The sequence below is a fragment of the Balaenoptera ricei genome, chromosome 11 (assembly GCF_028023285.1).
Source record: "Balaenoptera ricei isolate mBalRic1 chromosome 11, mBalRic1.hap2, whole genome shotgun sequence".
Classification (NCBI taxonomy): domain Eukaryota; kingdom Metazoa; phylum Chordata; class Mammalia; order Artiodactyla; family Balaenopteridae; genus Balaenoptera; species Balaenoptera ricei.
Genome location: NC_082649.1, coordinates 17,088,863 through 17,111,249, shown reverse-complemented (window position 1 = coordinate 17,111,249; position 22,387 = coordinate 17,088,863). Strand labels below are relative to the sequence as shown.

The window sequence follows — 22,387 nt, the reverse complement described above, 5'->3', positions numbered from 1 at the left end:
ACTGTCTTGATTAAAGAGGACTAAAGAGATTAAATATAAGATTCTGAACTGAGTCCCATATCAGAAAAACGACAGCTATGAAGGACACTGTTGGGATTCTTGACAAAATTGGAATCTGAACTGTAGATTAGGGAAAGTACAGTGTCAGTGTTAAATTTCCTGAATATGATAACAATATTATGATTATATATAAGATCCTTGTTTTTAGGAAACACACACTAAATATTAAGGGGTAAAGGGGCATGATGTCTGTCTGTAATCTATTCTGAAATTGTTCAGGGGAAAAATCTATGTCTAAGTCTCTGTCTGTTTCTTGAGAGAAAGCAAATTCAGCAAAATGTTAAAAACACTGATAAATCTTGGTAAAGGGTATACTGGAGATATAATCTTACAACTTTTCTGTAAAGTTTAAAATCATTTTTAGGAAATAAAAAAAATTTCTAGGGCCTATAAATAAAAAAAATCACTGCTATGACAGAAAACAACTTTGGAAACCAACACTTTTTTGGTCAAAATGTTCTAAAATTATTTTGAATTTCTGGGATAAATACTTATTTTACTGTTTACTATGTGTAAAATAGATAACTAATGAGAACCTACTGTATAGCTCAGGGAACTCTACTCAGTTTCTGCGGTGACCTAAATGGGAAGGAAATGCAAAAAAGAGGGGGTATATGTATAAGTATAGCTGATTCACTTTGCTGTACAGTAGAAACTAATACAACATTGTAAAGCAACTATAGTCCAATAAAAATTAATTATTAAAAAAAAAAAAAAGAGCATGGAGCAAAGAGTCAAAGAATGGAGTCTAAGTCTCCAGTGTTTCACTTAGTAGTTATGTAACCTTGGGCGAGTTTACTTAACTTCTCTGAGCCTCAGCTAACTCATCTGTAAAGTAAAAAATAATACCAGATACCTGAAAGTATTGTTGGAAGAATAACACAGGACAAAGTACACGAAAAGCACAGACTATACGATTCTGGCGTGTGTTACATTCAAACAATGGAAGTTTCTTTTCCCTGCCCTTTGAATCTTACATATCACTTCTATAAAGGTGCTTTATTATGAGTAGCAAAAATAAAGAATCAGGACATTCATCATAGATTATATGATCTCAGAACGTAATTAGTAGAGTACAGTTTTATCCATTTGAATGCTTATCTGGTTATATTTGATTTGTTAGTCCTTAATTATGAAATAAGCATGATTCTAAGAGGCAGGAGTTAGAAAAGAGTGTCATATTAAATTACCAAATATATTCTGTTGACCTAAATACACATTTAACATTAGCTCTAATACTTGGAACTACACTTATAAATCCCTTGGAAGGTTATAAATATGGAGTTATTAATGAACCATAGTTATCACAGAAAAAAATAAGGTCAAAAAATAAGATAGATCATAAGGTTCTTTATCTTTAGAAGTTACTCCAAAGTCTACTCAGTTCTAAACTTGTTATTAATAATAGGTAATAAAAAGTGAGTTCAAATTGAATATTACAATTTTAATAAATCAAGTTCATATAAAAGGCATAAAAGAATTATGTAGATCCTTCTAACTTTTCTGAAACTTATATAAAGCAAAGCATGTAATCATCACTGAAAAAGTCAGACTAAAATATAATAAAGATGACTTTGCAAAGGATAGAATTTATATTCCTTTATTTAATATAAATTCACTCAGTCCTTCTCAACCCTAATACCCACCACCATTCAGCATCTGAGAGAAAAACTTATACCCACATATCTTCCCACTGTTTTGGTGATTATAAATTCATAAAAGAAGCAGGATAAAAATAAATGCCAAAATGAAAGCAAGAAATTAAAATATCATAAGAAACAAGTCAAGTGCACTTTTTTTCTACAGAAGTTTAAAAAAAAAAGATTTTCTGTAAGGTCACGATGAAGTACAAATTCAGACTGCTATTACTGAACTCAAGGCTCTCAAATCATATCTGACTCTTCATTGTCCTAAAGTTGGGTTATTTCAGAAAACTTGGAATACTAGGATTTCCAAGACAAACCCATGGTTCCAAAGTATAGCCATCCCTGATTTTTTCTTACAATGGCTTGTATTTAACAGAAGAGTCATAAGAAAGGGTTTCAGGTATCAACAAAAATCTGTGCTTTTCCTATCTTTACCATCCTGAACAAAACATGGCTCCATCCTGGAATTACAGTCTACACGTGTCTAGTCCTGTGGGTCTGACTACATGAAAGCTGATTTATGTGATAATGGAATTTAGTTTGTTAATGTCACATCAGGACTTAATAAAAAGTTAGGCAGATTTCTGTGGTAGGCAGGCAGGCAGGCAGGCAAGAGGTCAGAGGGCAGAAAATTAGGGGGAGCGGTGAGCATACACTGAGAGAAGGTTGGGATTTTCTGAAGAATGATTTAGGCTGAGAGGAATCAGGAGCAAGCTTTTAAAAAACAAAACAAAATGAAACAAAAAAGAAAAAAAGAAAATCCACCTGTGGCAGTAAAAATAAATAGTGGTCTCACTAGTGCTACCTCTTTCCTAGTTTTGGGAGCGAGAAGCCTAAAATGGATCTCATGGGCTAAAATCAAGGTGCTGGCAGTGCTGTGTTCCTTCTGGAGTGTCTAAGGGAGAATCTGTTCCTGGCCTTTTCCAGTTTCTAGAGGCCATGTGCATTTTTTAGCTCATGGTCCTGTCCTTGAACTTCAAAGCACATTATTCCGATCTCTGCTTGTGGCCTTACATCTCCCCACCTCTAACTTTAACATTCCTGCCTTCCTCTTACAAGAACCCTTGTGATTACACTGATCCCACCCAGATAATCCACAATAATTTCTCCATTTCAACTGCTTTAACTTAATCACATCTTCAAAGTCCTTTTAACTCTGTAAGGTAACATATCCACAGGTTTGGGGATTAGGGTGTGGACATCTTTGGGGGCCAATTATTCTCTCTACCACAGCTGGTCTCATTGCCGCCATTTTGAGCTGTACAATCAACTAATTTAATTATTATGTTTAACATTCCTAGTTCACATTCAAGAAGAAGTCATTCAATTTATTGATTATACAAACAAAAAGTCATTGGATTCACAGTAAAGTAAAAGGTGAAAGAATAGGGAAATGCCGAAAACATATTTAGGCCGATGATCTAGAAAAATAAAGCACCTAAATTTTCTAAACATGGTTTGAAAGGTGGCCTTAAAGCCAAATGATAAAGAATCAAACATTATTAAGAGTTTCAAGGGGCCTTAGAGATCATTCAATTCAATTCTCCATTTGTTAAACGAATACCATCTGTATAAAAACTCACACAAAGTAGGCTGTTCCCAACCACCTCTCTGGATTATAATCTAGCTCATACTTCCTAATGTTACTACAGTCATCATAAAAGGCTCTGTTAAGTGATCTGCTGAAATCTATTAAAAACAAAACTATGGTCAGGCTAAACACCCTACCAAAAGAGGAAATAAAAAGAGAAATGGTATGTCCAGAAAAAAGAAACTTAAAAGACCCACTGGAGGGCTTCCCCGGTGGCACAGTGGTTAAGAATCCAACTGCCAATGCAGGGGACATGGGTTCGAGCCCTGGTCTGGGAAGATTCCACATGCCATGGAGCAACTAAGCCCATGAGCCACAACTACTGAGCCTGCACTCTACAGCCCGCGAGGCACAACTACTGAGCCCACGTGCCACAGCTACTGAAGCCTGCGTGCCTAGAGCCTGTGCTCCGGAACAAGAGAAGCCACCGCAGTGAGAAACCCATGCACCCCAACAAAGAGTAGCCCCCGCTCACCGCAACTAGAGAAAGTCCACACGCAGCAACAAAGACCCAATGCAGCCAAAGACAAATAAAAATAAAATAAATTAAAAAAAAAAGACTCACTAGAAGAATCGAACACAATCGTGTAAGAATCCCAAAATATTCCTTCTGAAAAGAGAAGTCAAAATGAAAATAATCTTGAGAAAAGGGGCTTCCCTAGACATATGTTTGGAAATCAATTTAGAATAAAGTATAATGGACAATCTAGAGTATAAAAACTCTTGAAAATATTTTTACCTCTCCCCCAAGGAAAAACTTTAATTTGAAAATCAGAGACTGTGTAAATAATGTAATTATACTATCAAGTAAGGCAAAAATACCAGAATTCCTTCCATTAAGGCAACTTGATAGTCTCTAAAATACTGAGTTGTTAAACTTTAGATCATACTCAGAAACAACAAGCTTTTAAAAACATTTAGAGAAGGTAACAAAGCTCCTTCTGTCTGCTTTATTTCTCTATTTTGCTTTTTTAAAGAATTCATAGGCAGCTAAATTTGGGAGAGCCATTATATGCCATTGTTCTTAAACCTGCATATGATTTAAGAACATTTCTTATTCAACATCTATTCCAAGAGGTCACCTGGCCTTGGTTTGAATACCTCCAGCAAAAATTCACTCCCTCATCACAGGGAAATCTACTGGGGACAGTTTCAGCAAAGCTGCCTGGATCGATCTCAAGGATGGCCCTCCAGGTGTCTCAGAAACATGCACCCACACTCCTCAAAGCTGAGGCAGGAAGCATCTACTGTGGCCTCATTATCCCTAGGGTAAATGTTCTCGAAACTGCAGGTAAGTGAGTTATGATTCTCTTGTGCTAACATATATCTAAAGACATTATCTTAGTTCCAAGATGTAAGACAAGCAAGCAGGTGGATTTAATGTCACAATTTAACATTTTAAATGTTAATATGAAATTCCAAAGTTACTCTCATCACCTAAAAATTATTTTCTCAAGTCACAGGCCTCTTAAAATAAAGATTTCATTACAACTTCATTATTTTTCATCAAAATTTTCTAAAAACAAAGTCTGGAATTGATAGGTAAGAATCAAATGACTTTTTAAACTTAAGTTACCTTTTCTAGGCAGACTAAGAACCTCAGCCATAATTTTAAAATACTAATAGAATTACTTAAGACTGATGAAGACTACTCAAGGAAGACTCAATGAAATAGAAATTTGTAAACATGCAAATTTGACCTTTCATCTAAAAGTCTAAGGTTACTCCCAATTAGCTTAAGTGATTCCACTATTAAATCTTATATATTAATAAGCTTGCAAAAGCTAAGAAAAAAATTTTAGTCTATCCTGATCATGAAAATACATTGCCTAAGTTATTTTCATTATCAGTTTAAGAGGGTTATACTTTTTTTTCAGCAGGCAATAAAGCACTGACAAAAAATCTGCCCCTCCCACCTATGCAAATGCAAAACTCAACTGTATGGTGCTTTTATCCATTTGATGATTTAAATGATTAAAAAATACACAAAATTTAGTTCATTTATCAGAGCTCTACTATAAAGCATGAAAAGCACTGAGATTTACTTATATTAATACTAGGATTCATGTAAAAGTAGTTATGGGAAAGGGAAAAGTATACTGAAATTATTCATGTCATTTATCGGAGAAGAACATTTGGGGGGGGGGTTGATTTTAGTGGAAATAAAATATACCTAAGAAAACAATATATTTTCACTAAGAGGCATTCTAAAGACAGAATAAAAAGTGTTGTTTGAAAGTAACTGATATTGTGGTCTTCTTCCAATAAGGGGTTAGAGCCCATCTTCATTGTTGATTTTTTAGGCAAGGAAATGGGAAACAAATTAGATAAGAAAGAATGGATATCTATTTTGTAGCAGTGTTTTATTTTAGTGACGTCCAGTTGCTAAGCAGTTTCATAAAGTACCTACCTTAGGGTAGACAGTTGTTGATTTTTGATAAATTTAGGAAAACCAGGGAGATTCAATGCACATGATATATCCTCTCTTTGATGGCAGGTCATCAAAGAGTTTCATCATTAATACTTAATTCCTTTTATTTAAGATTCTGAATTTTATAAAGATGAAACTCTTCCAGGCTAGTTTTTACCTAGAGCATAATTACAGAAATTTAGAGAAGTGTGTGGATTGAGTTGTATCTCCCCCCAAAAAAGATATGTTGAAGTCCTAACCCCCATAATCTCAAAATGCAGCCTTATTTGGAAAGAGGGTTACTGCAGATGTAATGAGTTGAGTTGAGGAATAGGGTGGGTCCCTAATCTAATACGGCTGGGGCCCTTACAAGAAATAGCCACGTGAAGACAGAGGTACACAGGGATACCATGTGACAATGAAGGCAGAAAATCAGCTACAGGCAAAAGAAAAAGATTAGCAGCAAACCACCCAAAGCTAGGAAGAGGCAAGGAAGGATTTTCCTACGTGGTCCAGAGGAAGCAGGGGCCTGCCTCTGGACTTCAGTATTCAGAACTGTCAGACAATAAATTTCTATTGTTTTAAAATGAAATGAGCTATCAAACCATAGAAAGACATAGAGAAACCTTAAATGCACACTACTAAGTGAAATAAGCCAATCTGAAAAGGATACAACACTCTAGGATTCCAACTATCTGACATTCTGGAAAAGGTAAAATTATGAATACAGTAAAAACAATCAGTGGTTCCCAGGTGTTGGGGGGTAGAGGAGGGATGAACAGGTAGAGCACAGAGAATTTTTAGAGAAGGGAAACTATTCTGTATGATACTATAATGGTAGATGCATGTTTTTACACATTTCCACAAATGCAAAGAATGTAGACTGAAATGTAAACTACTGACTTTGGGTGATAATGATGTGCCACTGTAGGTTCATCGATGTAACCAACGTACCACACTCTGGTGTGCGATGTTGATACCAGGGGAAGTTGTAGTGTGTGTGTGGCAGAGTATATGGGAACTCTATGTACTTTCTACTCAATTTTGCTATGAACCTAAAACTGCTCTAAAATATAAAGTCTAAAAAAAAAAAAAAAGGTTCTGCTATGCCAGGACTGGGTGACTGAAGTCTAAAAATGTAAGGAAGATGCTAAGGGGCTATGTTTAAAAGATAAAAGAGCAAAATAAAAAGCATCTGAACGCTGATTTTATGCAATGAGTTCTGCTTCTGGCTAAGGCAAACCAGCTTGTATCAGACCAATGATCTTGCCAAGAACAATTAGAAAAGGTGAATAAAATGTATAATATGTACTGTTTGAACATCAAAAAGCTACCAAGGCAGTGAGAACCTGAGGAACTAAGATCCTAGAGAGAAGCTCAATATTTGGATCTACTTTTCCCTTCTGGGTGTTCATTAATTTGTAAGCAGTGACTGGGAGACTGAGCAGCCAAGTAAAAGCTAAGAGGCTGAGAAACTGTGCAGAGCCTTAAGCCTTCTCATGATCCTGCAGAGACAAAAATTAGAGTTGAAGACCTGCCGTAAAAAAAAGGCCCTGCTAACCACCACAGAATTTCAGCTGAGATCCTGAAGAGCTCCACTAAGGTGGTATGTTGGCTCAGGCTTTTTACCAGCTCACAAGAGCTGATTATGTGCATCTCTTCCCAATTTCATGTGCTGTTCAGTGACATCACATTGGTGATTTGAAACTGGCAAGAGTGGAAGTAAATACTATGGAAATCAGCAAAAGCTATAAATCAGAACCCATCCTGCTGAATGTCAGTTGTTAAAAACCAACACACCCCTGCCTGCCTTCAAAAAGAAAGGGCAAGCCAGAAATAACCCAATCCTCAGAAAGACTGAAAAATCGTTTGAAAAATCAATCTCAGGTCAATTCAAATATTCAGTCCTTATCTTAGAGTCTAGCAGAAGCAAAATTAAATACTCCCAGAGGAAGATACATTACAGTCTAGACCCTATAGTTGTTTTTTTTTTTTTAAATAAACAATGGTAGTCATATAATAAAAATGATCAGGTATATGGAAAGAGAAGACAAATGATCAAAATCAAGAAAAAAAAGACAATACAAACAAACCAACATTAGATCCAGATATTGGAGAATTCAGTATGGGCTTTAAGGTAACTGATTAAATATGTTCAAAAAATATAGAGGAAAGTATGGGGAACTTCACTAGAACACTGGAATCTATAAAAAAAAAAAGAATCAAATTGTAGTTCTAGAAGTAAAAAAATTAAAATGAGAAATTCCATATATGGGTTTGATGGCAGATTAAAAACAGATGAATAAAGGATTAGTAAACTAGAATAGCACTTCATAAATTTTAATGTACAGACAAATCATGTGGAGATAAAGAATGACTGAGAAGGTCTGGGATGGGGTGGGGCCTGAGAGCCTGCATTTCCAGCAGCCCCAGGGGTGGGCAGTGGTGCTGCTTCTCTAGGGACCACACACGCTACTGCTGCTGTTCACCTTGCTATCCACTACTGTGAACAGCAAGAAACTAGAAAAGAGGTGAGGAGAGAACATCCAGAAACAGAAAGAGGACAAAGAAGGAAAAATATAGAAAAGGATCAATTAGACATTGGGGAACATAACGAAGATATCATAACATGTATAACTGAAATTCTAGAAGAGAAGAGAAAGAGAGAATGGAGCAGAAGAAATGCCTGAAGAGAGAATGGCTGACATTTCCCAAAGCTGACGAAAGAGGTCAGGGCAGAGTAAAGAAGCTCCAGGAATTCCAAGGAGGAAAAACACAAAGAAAAGTACTCAGCAGGGGGCTAAGGTAGAGAAGGTTTCATATCATAAAGATCTGTTGATGTGATTTTTGTCTAATGGAATAAACTCCAGCGAAGTACAGGGAAGAGCCACAACGTTTTTGAGAAACTGCCTTCATGAACAAGGAAAAATGACTCAGAGGGCAGAACCAAGAAACCAAAGGGTAGAGCAAATAGCAAATTAACAGCCCCAGGGATTACATAGAGTATGTACCCTAATGAGGGGGGAAGGGATGAGGGAGTTTCTGGGGCCATCTTACAATTCCACTTAATACATTAGGTAATTCTAGGTATATTTAAGGGAAAATAATAGAAATACTATACAAACTCTTCCAGCAAAATGTAGAGGAAGGAATACTTCCCAACTCATTTTATGAGGCCAACATTACTCTGAAACCAAAATTAAGAAGACATCACAAGAAAACTACAGATCAAAATTTTCCGTGAACAAAGGTGTAAAAATTCTTCACAAAATTTGAGCAAACTAACTGAAATAACATATCAAAAATAATACATCATGACCAAGAGAAGTTTATCCCAGGAATGCAAGGTTGACTTAAATATTCAAAAGCCATTCAGTAGAATTCACAATATTAACAGACTTAACACCACAAACAAACCATATGATTATTTCAATAGATGAAAAGAAAGTGATAAAAGTTTAATTCTATTCATGATTAAAGCACGCATGCGCACACACACAGACGTAATTTACCTAATTTACACACACACACGGTAAATTAGGACTTAGAAAGGGACTTCCCTAATCCCCAAACTACAGTTAACTTTTATACTGAATGGTGAAATTCTGTAAACTCCACTCTTGAGTTAGGAAAGAAGAGGAAACTACCCAATTTTATTCAGTAGTGTACTGGAAGTTCCAGGCAATACAATAAGAAATAAAAGTTATGAGGATTGAAAAGGAAGAAGTAAAACTGCAACTATCCTCAGATAATACAATTGTATACACAGAAAAATTGGAAGAAAAAAAAATCCTACAGAAAAACTATTAGAATAAATAAATTCAGCAAAGTTGATGGGTGAAAGGTAAATGTGTTAAAATCAATTCTATTTCTAAATAGTAGTAACAATTAAAAATGATTAATAATATCAAGGGAATACACATGTATGGATAAAAATAACAAATGATATGCAAGGCTTGTATACAGAAAACTATAAAACATTATTGAGAGAAATTAAAGAAGATTAAAATAACTAACAGCTCTATTTTATTCAAAGATGAAAAACTTGATATTATTACAATGTCAATTTCCCCCCAAATGATCTATAGAATCAATACAATATCAGTTAAAATTCCAGCAGGATTTTTTGGTGGAAGTTGACAAATTTAGAAAGTCAAAGGATCAAGAATAGTCAGGACAATTTTCAAGGAAAAAACATTTGGAATACTTACACTGTCAATATCAAGACTTATTACAAAGCTACAGTAATTAACTTTGTGATTTTGTGGAAAAATCAACAGACCAAAGGAACAGAATAAAGTTCCAGAACAGACCCACATGTAGAGATAGTTGATTTATGATAAAGGTGACCAGGCAGAGCAGTGGGTAAAGGATGAGATATTCCATAAGTGGTGATGACTCAAATGGATATCCTTATATTTTTAAAAAAGTCTTGACCTCCGTACCTCATAATCTAAACAAAAATAAATTCCAGTTGGATAAAAGATCTAAAAGTAAAAGGCAAAATCATAAAATTTCTAAGAGTACCTTTTGCGGGGGAGGGTATCTTCATGACAATGTGGGGAAGGGAATCTTAAACAGGACTCAAAAAACACTAAAACAAGAAGAAAAATATTGATAAATTCTACATAAAATTAAGAATGCTCTTCAAAAGGCACCATTAAAAGAGTGCAAAGACTGGTTACAGAATGGAAGGTACTTAAATTACCATGACCAACAATGGACTTCTATTCAGAAAACACAAATAATTCCTATAAATCAGAGGAAGGAACGGGGGAGAAAACAAACAAAACAGGTAAGCCAAGAGATAAAGGGGCACAGGTGTGAACAGGCACTTCATGAAAAAGTGTATCCAAATCTCCAATAAACATATAAAAGGTATTCAGTATCAATAGTTGACAGGGAGATATAAAAACCACAATTAGATTACATTACAGGACTTCCCTGGTGGCACAGTGGTTAAGAATCCGCCTGCCACCGCAGGGGACACGGGTTCAATCCCTGGTCTGGGAAGATCCCACATGCCGCGGAGCAACTAAGCCCGTGCACCACAACTACTGAGCCCTTGTGCCACAACTACTGAAGCCCACGTGCCTAGAGCCCATGCTCCGCAACAAGAGAAACCACTGCAATGAGAAGCACATGCACCACAACGAACAGTAGCTCCCGCTCGCCCCAACTAGAGAAAGCCCATGTGTGGCAACGAAGACCCAACGTAGCCAAAAAAAAAAAAGATTACATTACATTCCCATCAGAATGGTTACTAATAAAAACATAATGCCAACTGTTGGCAAGGATACAGAGTCACTAGCATTTTTAGATATACTGCTGCTGGAACTCTAAATTCAACTAGTTGGGAAAACTATTGGGCAGCATCTAGTAGAGGAGAGTAATTGTATTTCCTATGATCCAGCAATTACACTCCTAGCTAAACACCTAGCAGAAATGTTTATATACACGAGTCAAATAAAAGATACAAGCAGGAAAGCTGACAGCTGTATTAGTTGCAATACTAACAATGGAATGTTGAAAAGACCCAATTCTTCTTGATTCACATTAGGATGGACAAATTGTGATTTGCATAAATGGAATACTATACAGCAAAGAAAATGAATGAGATACAGCTACTAGCAAAAACAGACTACTCTCACCAACACAATGTCAAATTTAAAAACCCAACATTCAAACACTGATGAATTCTTTCATTTATATGAAGTTTAAAAACAGGTCAAACTAATATGTCAGAATGAGGGATAGTGGTTTCTGTTGGGAAATAGGAGAGGATAGTAAAGAGAAAGGCATGATGGGGACCTCTGGGGTACTGCTAATGTCCTATTTCTTGATCAGACTGAGGGTTACATGGAAGTATTCACTTTATGAAAACATACAGTTGTACACTTTTCTGCAGGTATTTTGAAGTTTAAAAACTTTTTTATTAAAGAAGTTTAAAAAAGAATGAATTAGACTATAAGGACAATAGAACAGTAGTTGTTAAGGAGCTGGGGATGGAGAGAGTAGATAACTACAAAAAAAGTAAAAGGGAGTTTGGCAGGGGGGGCCTGATGGAACCGTTCTGTATCTTGATTGTGGGACCAGTTACACTAGTGAATGCATTCATCAAAATTCAAAGAACTATATGCCGGAAAGAGGTAATTTTGCTGAATGCAAATTATATGTCAATAAAAATTGTAATTTAGATATAAAAAGTAATTAGTTCATTTGATTTCTTTTTATGTTTATGAAAAATTAATGGTAGCACACAATTTGTTTTAGTAATCAGAAACAAAGCAGAAAATTTTCAGTGAAAAAAATTCTACTTCCTCTTAAGGCTTACTAACATTTTTTCATCTTGGGTCAATGAATCTAGAAACTAAATGTTTGTTTGAGGTCATTAATTTCTGGTGCGTTCTGGGAAACAGTTTGCCTTTACTGGCTCTCAAACTTTTTCACATTTATTTTAGGTCATCTTATTCTAATATATCTATGAACATGTAAGAAGGAAATTAAATTGAGGTTCACTGTGAAAGCAACACACATCCGAAATAGACAGACAGCATCATATCTATCCCATGGAAAAGTAGGAAAACCAGGGGACCCTCAGAAAGTAACAAATTATGAAAAGCATCTCTTAAGAAGCAGGGAAGCCTCCTTTGCTCACAGATATTTAAATTTTGCCTTATTGTGAAAGATCCAAGGTTTTATCCTATAAACAGTTAGTACTAGATATTAGTTTAAAAAATGTTCCCCGTGTCATCTGAACCTCACTCTTCAAGAGAAAAAAAAAAAGGTAATATTATAGTTACCTAAGGTCATTTAATGTACCAAGGTCTCCCTGCCCCTGACCCCAACTGGGAACAAACATTCCGTATTTTGTAACTTAAGGGTTGGTTATACCATGAGCTAGTTGTGTTAAGGCAGGCAACACAGCTGCATTTTTATAGCTGTTGGCTAAATATAATACCTTACAAGAAAAGTATCTTACCACTTGAGCTGGAACTTGTTCCATTTTTGCAGCGGGAGTTCCTGGTCTTGGGTAAAATTGGTTAATAAAGAGACTTGGAAATTTGTACTCTTCAACAAGTTTCACTGTTTCTTGAAAATCTTGGTCTGTTTCTCCAGGAAAACCACAGATAATGTCTGTAGCAATAGTTATTCCAGGAACTCTAGAAAATAATAAAACAAAAATGTACAAAGTTGACTACAGTCCATAATTATTCTATTTCCTTGACATTTTAAATACCACTATTCCTTTAAAATTAAATTTTATTTTTAGGAAAGGGACATTTGCAAACAGTTTTAAAATGCCCTAAATACTAAAAGTTTATGGAAAACACGGCCCCCTATCATCCTCAGGAAATACCCATTTTAAAAAATTTCAGATGTTTCTTCATCCTTCTATATTTTAATATTGATGCTTATTCTATTTCTAGACTTACTATTAGGCAATATTTGCAGACTTCAATGAGGATTCAGCTCTTTAAACTACTCTATCCCTCCCCTCCCAACATAATCACTGCTCAATTTTTAGTTAAATTAATAGTGTTAATAGTATTTCCATTGGTGTAAATGCTCAGATAGTGTTCACTTTCACAGCCAACTGGTATACTATCAGTAAGTTTTCTTTTGCCATATTTAATTTTTCCTAGAGTTAATAATTGCCTCCTTTTTTTAAAAAAATTGCTTAATATTCTATGTACCTATGTAAATGTTTTCCAGAAGATCCATCAGTTCTATCAAAAACCAATACTACTTTCTAAACTCTCAATGTACTATATAATTTACCAGTTCCATTTTTCTCTCTGGAAATGCCACTCCCAACTTTCTTCAAGTATGTGTTGCTTTCATAATGAACCAGCTGTCATCCTTGAATGTGGTTCCTTGGTTTTCTTTTCAATCCCCCCCCTTTTTTTTCTGGATCCTATGTCTTCCTAATTCTTGACTATTCTATTCTCCTTAATTCTGCTGGAGCATTCTTTCAGAAGCTTCATCAAAAAGAGTGGCAGGGAAATTTTGTTATTGTTTTAGCATCTCTGTACATGTCTTAATCCACACACAACTGACTGATAGTGTGGGGTGCATAGCCCTTCAAAATGAAAAGTATTACCCATCAGAATTTTGTATTGTTCCCTTTTTTTTTTTTAAGTTGGCAAGGTTGAGATGAGATGTCCAGATTCACTCTGATGCAAACTTCTTTACATGTGCCCCACTATCTTTTTTTTTTTTCACACACACACACACTGTATTTTATTTTTACAAGAGATAAATAGACTGACACTAAGCATTGTACATGGATGACCACAACAAAAGCAACAATGATTGCAATTACCAAACATGAAACACACTCATACTATGTCATAATATTGACATTCAGTCCAGTAATCCTCCACTGTAACAGCTCCTTTACTTTGCAGTGAAAATTGATTTGTATATTCTTTGCCTCTGAGTCCTTGTGGGATTTTTTTTTTTTTAATTCAGACAGAAAGTCACAAAAATTATACTCATCCTCATCAGTTCACTCAGTCCCATGTAATTAATTTTTTTTTATCTTGATATTTTGTTAGCACTTTTATGAGTTCATCAGTTTTTCATTAGAGTTCTGAAAATGCTTATTCATTCAGTTCAGCAGTACAGTCAGTTACCAGAAACCTGTACTTGTCAGAGTCTTTTCCATGAATTTCTTGAAGATGAAACCCTTTTATAGGAACATATTTGCAAAAGCATCAGAGTACACCCAGAACTGTCTGTAAATGACAAAAGACTTAAAAATGACCACAGTTAAAGATGTGATGAAAGTTCATAATAATGCAGTTGACAAGAAAATTAGTTATTTCTGAGATATACATTTTAAAGTAATAACTAGGATTATTACTTATAACATTATACCAGAACATATAAGATTTTTAGAAATTTCATGTAATGTCTGAAACATTTATATTAACATATTTCCATACATATTTCCATACAAATACAAGATTTTTAGAAATTTCATGTAATGTCTGAAACATTTATATTAACATATTTCCATACAAATACAAATATAAGATTTTTAGAAATTTCATGTAATGTCTGAAACATTTATATTAACATATTTCCATACAAATAACCCAATGAAAGTTTAGTATTAGTTGTTTTGTTTGTTTGTTTTTTTATACTGCAGGTTCTTATTAGGCATCAATTTTATACACATCAGTGTATACATGTCAATCCCAATCGCCCAATTCAGCACACCACCATCCCCACCCCACCGCAGTTTTCCCCCCTTGGTGTCCATATGTCCATTCTCTACATCTGTGTCTCAACTTCTGCCCTGCAAACCGGCTCATCTGTACCATTTTTCTAGGTTCCACATACATGCATTAATATACGATATTTGTTTTTCTCTTTCTGACTTACTTCACTCTGTATGACAGTCTCTAGATCCATCCACTTCTCAACAAATGACTCAATTTCGTTCCTTTTTATGGCTGAGTAATATTCCATTGTATATATGTACCACATCTTCTTTATCCATTCATCTGTTGATGGGCATTTAGGTTGCTTCCATGACCTGGCTATTGTAAATAGTGCTGCAATGAACATTCGGGTGCATGTGTCTTTTTGAATTACGGTTTTCTCTGGGTATATGCCCAGTAGTGGGATTGCTGGGTCATATGGTAATTCTATTTTTAGTTTTTTAAAGAACCTCCATATTGTTCTCCATAGTGGCTGTATCAATTTACATTCCCACCAACAGTGCAAGAGGGTTCCCTTTTCTCCACACCCTCTCCAGCATTTGTTGTTTGTAGATTTTCTGATGATGCCCATTCTAACAGGAGTGAGGTGATACCTCACTGTAGTTTTGATTTGCATTTCTCTAATAATTAGTGATGTTGAGCATCTTTTCATGTGCTTCGTGGCCGTCTGTATGTCTTCTTTGGAGAAATGTCTATTTAGGTCTTCTGCCCATTTTTGGATTGGGGTGTTTGTTTCTTTAATATTGAGCTGAATGAGCTGTTTATATATTTTGGAGATTAATCCTTTGTCCGTTGATTCGTTTGCAAATATTTTCTCCCATTCTGAGGGTTGTCTTTTCGTCTTGTTTATGGTTTCCTTTGCTGTGCAAAAGCTTTGAAGTTTCATTAGGTCCCATTTGTTTATTTTTGTTTTTATTTCCATTACTCTAGGAGGTGGATCAAAAAAGATCTTGCTGTGATTTATATCAAAGAGTGTTCTTCCTATGTTTTCCTCTGAGAGTTTTATAGTGTCCAGTCTTATATTTAGGTCTCTAATCCATGTTGAGTTTATTTTTGTGTATGGTGTTAGGGAGATGTCCAGATTCACTCTGATGCAAACTTCTTTACATGTGCCCCACTATCTTTTTGAACGCTTTTAGGCTACTAATTTTTTTCAATGTTTTTAAATTTCATGATAATAGGTCTTGGATTAAGTATTTAAATATTTGTACAGGGTACAATCTGGAGACTCATGGTCTATAGGTCTAAGTTTATGCTATTTTTAAAATCATTTTTCTCTCTCTGCAGCTCCTCTCCTTGGAATGTTGAAACTACAGGATTGACCCTCTAAGCTGCTCCACTATTATTTTCCATCTTGTGCTTTTGTTAAATTTTCTGAAAGATTTACTTGAGTCTATCTTCCAATGCTTCAATTGAAAAAATTAATTGTTTATCATATTTTAAATTTCTAAGAGCTCTTTCTCATTTTCCAGTTTTCCTTTTCACAGTTTACTGTTTTTTAGAGATGCAACATGTTTTCTTAACTCTTTGAGGATACCAATTACAGTTTATCCACAATCTTTCCTTTGCTCACTATAACTGTATCTATTTCCTATGGGTTCTTGGATTTTGGTCCCTTTCATTCATGACTGAGACCTGCCGTAATAAATAGTGACTCTTGCTGCCCTTTAATACTTAAGAATAAAGCACTAAAAGCTTTTCATCACAGTGACTGGGTAACAAGCTCCATTTGTTTTTCAATAGGTCCATATGTTAGCATCTTGGAAGTCATTTCTCTTTGGCCATTGAGTTTCTCCATAAGTATGCTACAATATTCCGTGTGAAAGAATGACCAATTTATTTTTAAAAATATTTCTTTCTTGATTTCTGCTTAGTCTCACCCAGCTATTAACTTGGCTGAACTTTAATTAGTAAGGGAAGTTCCAAGGTCTGGAACTTTTCTATCTGATGCTAAATAGAAAATGAGACAATATACATACAGAAAAATCTAACAGTATATTTGGAAAAAAATTATTTAAAAAAATTTTATCGTGTTATAAAATTTTTTTTTCTCTTTTAAGGATAATTATCAAAATTACTGCTGAAAACCATAAAAAATATACTTTTACAGTAAATTGTAAATAAAAAGACTATTTTCTAGACTAACTAAAGCATGTGAAATAGAATTATGTTAATATCTTCAATTAGCAATTTTTTACAGCTGACTTACAACTATTTCTGAACAAAAGAAATCCACACCTAAAAATAAAAGTAATGGATCACAGCAGAAGTGACAGAGAAGAGTCCATCTCCCCTAAGAAATCAGGAAAAAAAAAAAAATCTGAGAAATTGCCTGTGAAACACTGCAGCGACAAAGACAATTGGTTATTGTTCCAGGCTATGAATTGGAATGAACTTGGCACTAGATTATGGGGTATTCCCAAAGGAAAGTACCTTACTGATCCTCCCCCCCCTCACCCCACATCCTTCTTGATCCAATGTAGTTGAGTTCAATATTATGTAACACCTGCTTACTTTGGCCTTAAAGTCCATAGTGAAAAAGAAAAGACAAACCTTTACAGTAGTCATCATAAATGTTAAGGAAGGGGATGTTCAATGTATAAATATATTTGATAATCTACACAAAAAGGTGACCAATAACAGAGGTGGGGATAGGACACCATGAATTCGTGAAAGACCTAAGTTAGTATTTAAAAGTAAAAGCAGTTTAAGTTTCAAATTATATAAGAATATAAACTGATTACCCAAAATATGTTTTCAAAGTAGAGACTACACTTTAATATTGAAGCTCATCTATACATTGATTTTGTATATGCAAATCATGCTACTTAGGTTCTTCAAAATAATTGGGCTCCTTAGGTGAACCAAATAAAATATCTCATATTGACACTGCTAATTTGCTTATTAGTAAATATTCTCTTCAGTACATAAGAAAAATCAAAAATGTTTGAGGTGGACCAAATTCTAAACTAATTGTATGCATATGATTTAAGTGGCTATAAGGAAATTTTAAGAGGCATAAAATAGAATATTAATCCAAATATTTAATATGCTAATTGTGAGTAAATGCTGTTTTTTGCGACGGTATGAATTTTCAAATTACTAAAATTTTTAAAAATGATCATTTCCACAAATTTATTGAAGCTGTGAGTCTAATAAATATAATTACTAGGTATTATGCCTTTTTAAAATTTAAAAGACCTTCTATATTTACATTTTCATAGTAGTATTAATTCTGAAGGAATGATGAAAATGAAAATGTCCAATTAGCTTAAATAAGAGAAGTTTTGACCCATTATTTTCTGACTTATACTTGCTATTTACTTGCAAAAAGAGTTCATTAAATAACTTGGGAATGGAATTAATGAGAAAGTTTCCAATTATGCATCTGCATTGAGCTGTATGATTAGTTATGAAAATCGATCAGGGACACGTAAGTATAGTACTACCTATTTGCTGGCACTAGGCCAGCATTTAAGAAAGCCCCAAATATTTTAAAATACTTAATTATTCACCTTGACTAAAAATACATACATATATACACGCCATACTGTATTTGAAATACTACAAAAAATGTTGTACTTTAATACACCTCAAGACTTTCACTTGAAATTTGGTGTTTCACTGGCAAAAATATAAAAAGGATGATTCTATTTCATTCTTTAGATCAATAAATTATGAGCTTCAAATTCCACATGTGAAAAAAGTGAGACTAACACACACACTATCTACCTCAAAAGAAAGCGGTAAAAATGATCAGTAAAAGAATCAGACCTATTAAAATTATTAGGCATATACAAAACACATGATTAAAAGAAACATTTTTTAGTCCTATAGAGATTAATTCCAGGACAATTACTCCATAATTTCAGGGAAGCTAAATTGGAAGTAGAAAGGGAATAAAAAGTATCTTGAATGGAATGAAAATAAAAATATACGATATCTAAATATATGGGATACAGCTAAAGCAGTGCTTATAAAGAAATTTATAGATTTAAATGTCTGTGTTAGAAAGAGGTAAACAACAATCTAAGCTTCCACCTTAAGAAGTTTCAAAACAGGAGCAAATCAAACCCAAAGTAAAATAAAGGAAATAATAAAGTAAAAGAAGATGTCAATAAAATAGAAAATAGAGAAAAAACAATAAAAGTAAGGTGCGCCTTTAAAAATAATTAATAAAATTACTAAAATACTAGTAGACTGAGAAGAAAAGAGAAGACACAAATGACCGACTTCAGGCATGAAGGAGGGGACAGCACTACAGTTGTTATCAACATTAAAAGGATACTAAGGGTATATTGTAAGCAATTTTAAGCCAATAAATTAAAAACTTAGATGAAACAGGAGAATTCTTTGAAAGACATAAATTATAAAAACTGAAGAAGCAGAAAATCTGCAGAGCCTTTTATCTATTACAAAAATTGAATTTGTAATTTAAAATACTGTCACCAAAGAAAACAACACAAAACAATGGAGGCATGCAGGCCCAGATGACTTCACATTTAAGAGAGAATAAAACTAATTCTACAAAGACTGTTTCTTTCCTTTTTTTTTTTTTTGGCCATGCAGCTTGCTTCGGGATCTTAGTTCCCCAACCATGGATCGAACCTGGGGCCCTGGCAGTGACAGACCTGAGTCCTAACCACTGGACTGCCAGGGAAATCCCAGAGACTGTTTCAAAAATAGATGAGAAACTCATTTTACAAGTCCAGCAATAGTAGCCTGTATGAAAACCAGAGAAAGAGATGGAAATAATTCCAGACCAATAACTCTCATGAACTCAGAGACAAAAATTCTTAACAGAAGGTAAGCAAAGTGAGCCTCAAAACACATAAAAAGTATTGTATATCATGACCATGTTTTTAATCTCAGAAATGCAAGGGTTGGTATGACGTGCAAATATCAATTAATGCAATAAGCCATATGAAAAGAATAAAGGATAAAAACTCCATGGTGATATTAGTACATGCAGAAAACTCAGTTTACAAGTCCAGCACCCATTCATGATAAAAACTCTCAGCAAAGAAAAAACAAAAGGAAACTATTGCAATCTGATAAAGGATCTACAGCTACTATCATATTTATTGGTGAAAGACTAAATGCTTTTCCATTAAGAATAGTAACAAGGCAGAGAATTCTGTTCTCACTTCTTCAAAATATTAGTGGAGTAGAACATTATAATCAGTGCAGAAAAGCAAGAGAAAGAAATGAAAAGCATATAGACTGAAAAGGAAAAAGTCTTTTTTTTTTGCAAGTGACATAATCTCATACATAGAAAATCTAAGGAATCTAATGAATCTACTAGAATAAATGAGTTCACTAAAGCTAAGGATCAACATATAAAAATCAACTATATTTTCTGCTGTACAGCACAGGGAACTATGCTCAATATTATGTAACAACCTAAATGGGAAAAGAATTTGAAGACGAATAGATACAGGTATATGTATAACTGAATCACTTTGCTGTACACCTGAAACTATCAAAACACTGTTAATCAACTATACGCCAATATAAAGTAAAAAGTTAAAAAAATCAATTGTATTTTAATATATTAGTGATGAATAATGAGAAAATGAAATCAAGAAAGCAGTTCCATTCACAACAGCATAAAAATACTTAAGAATAAATTTGAGCATAGAAACAGATAATTTAAAGTTTCTTAAAATTTGCTGAGAGAAATAAAAGAACAGCTAAATAAATTGAAAAATATATCATTTTCATGGATTGGAAGATTACACTGTTGTTAAGATGGTTAGTCTCTTCAAATCGATACTAAGATTCAGGGCAAAAAAAGAACTACCATATGACCCAGCAATCCCACTACTGGGCATATACCCGGAGAAAACCATAATTCAAAAAGAGTTATGTACCACAATGTTCATTGCAGAACTATTTACAATAGCCTGGACATGGAAGCAGCCTGGGTGTCCACTGACAGATGAATGGATAAAGAAGATGTGGCACATATATACAATGGAATATTACTCAGCCATAAAAAGAAACGAAATTGAGTTATTTGTAGTGAGGTGGATGGACCTAGAGTCGGTCATACAGAGTGAAGTAAGTCAGAAAGAGAAAAACAAATACCGCATGCTAACACATATATATGGAATCTAAAAAAAAAAAAAAAAAAGGTTCTGAAGAACCTGGAGGCAGGACAGGAATAAAGATGCAGACGTAGCAAATGGACTTGAGGACACGGGGAGGGGGAAGGGGAAGCTGGGACGAAGTGAGAGAGCGGCATGGACATATATACACTACCAAATGTAAAATATTTAGCTAGTGGGAAGCAGCCACATAGCACAGGGAGATCAACTCTGTGCTCTGTGACCACCTAGAGGGGTGGGATAGGGAGGGTGGGAGGGAGACGCAAGAGTGAGGGGATATGGGGATATATGTACATGTATAGCTGATTCACTTTGTTATATAGCCGAAACTAACACAACATTGTAAAGCAATTATACTCCAATAAAGATGTTAAAATAAATAAATAAATAAATAAGTAAGAAAAAAAGATTCAATGCAACTACTATCAAAATATTTCAGGATGTTTTTCTGTAGAAAACATCGACAAGCTGATTCTAAATTTATATGGAAATGCAAAGGACCTAAAATAGCCAAAACAATTTTGAAAAAGAACAAACTTAGTGGAATGGATGAACTTGACTTAAAAGACTTACTACAAAGCTACACTATCAAGACAGTGGGGTAGCAGTATAATGACAGATCAGTGGAACAGCATAGAGTCCAAAAATACACCCATACATTTATGGGTCATTTTCAACAAAACTGCCAAGGCAATTCAATGAGGGCAGGTGACAGTGTTTTCAATAAATGGTGCTGGAGCAATTGGATACCATATGCCCCCCCCCAAAAACTTATTAGACCCTTACCTTACCTTACATTATACACAAAAAGTACTTCTATATGAATCATAGATATAAATGTAAGAGCTAGAATTACTAACCTTCCAGAAGAAAATCTTTGTGACTTGAGTAAGGAAAAGATTTCTTAGCTATAACACCAACACCAAAAGCACAATCTATGAAAAAAAATTGGATAAACTGATAAATTGGACTTATTGAAAATACACCATTAAGAAAACAGAAAGAGAAGCCATAGACAGGGAAAAAGTATTTACATATCATATATCTGATAAAAAGATTCGTATATTTTGTATACAAAATACTTTAAGAACTCTTATGGCTCACCAACAGGAAGACAACACAACTGTACAATGGGCAAAGGATTTTAACACTTAACTAAAGAAGATATATGAATAGTTAATAAGTGCATAAAAAATTGCCCAACGTCATTAATAATCAGGGCAATGCAAGTTAAAACCTTGTAAGATGCCACATACCCAGGAGAATGGCTATACTGAAAAAACACTAGAAAACAACAGACATCGATGTGCATATTGAGAAACTGAAACCCTTATCCA

At 34.4% G+C, this 22,387-nt stretch overlaps 1 protein-coding gene across 2 annotated transcripts in view; it reads right to left on the bottom strand.

Annotated features, from left to right (window-relative positions):
• The window catches only part of CDKAL1 (CDK5 regulatory subunit associated protein 1 like 1), a 648,187-nt gene that overhangs the window by 160,670 nt on the left and 465,130 nt on the right, over positions 1 to 22,387 (bottom strand). For both annotated transcript variants that reach the window (XM_059940691.1, XM_059940692.1), the window contains one exon: positions 12,690 to 12,870. In XM_059940691.1, coding sequence (XP_059796674.1) covers positions 12,690 to 12,870 — 181 coding nt within the window. The remainder of the gene's footprint in view (positions 1 to 12,689; positions 12,871 to 22,387) is intronic.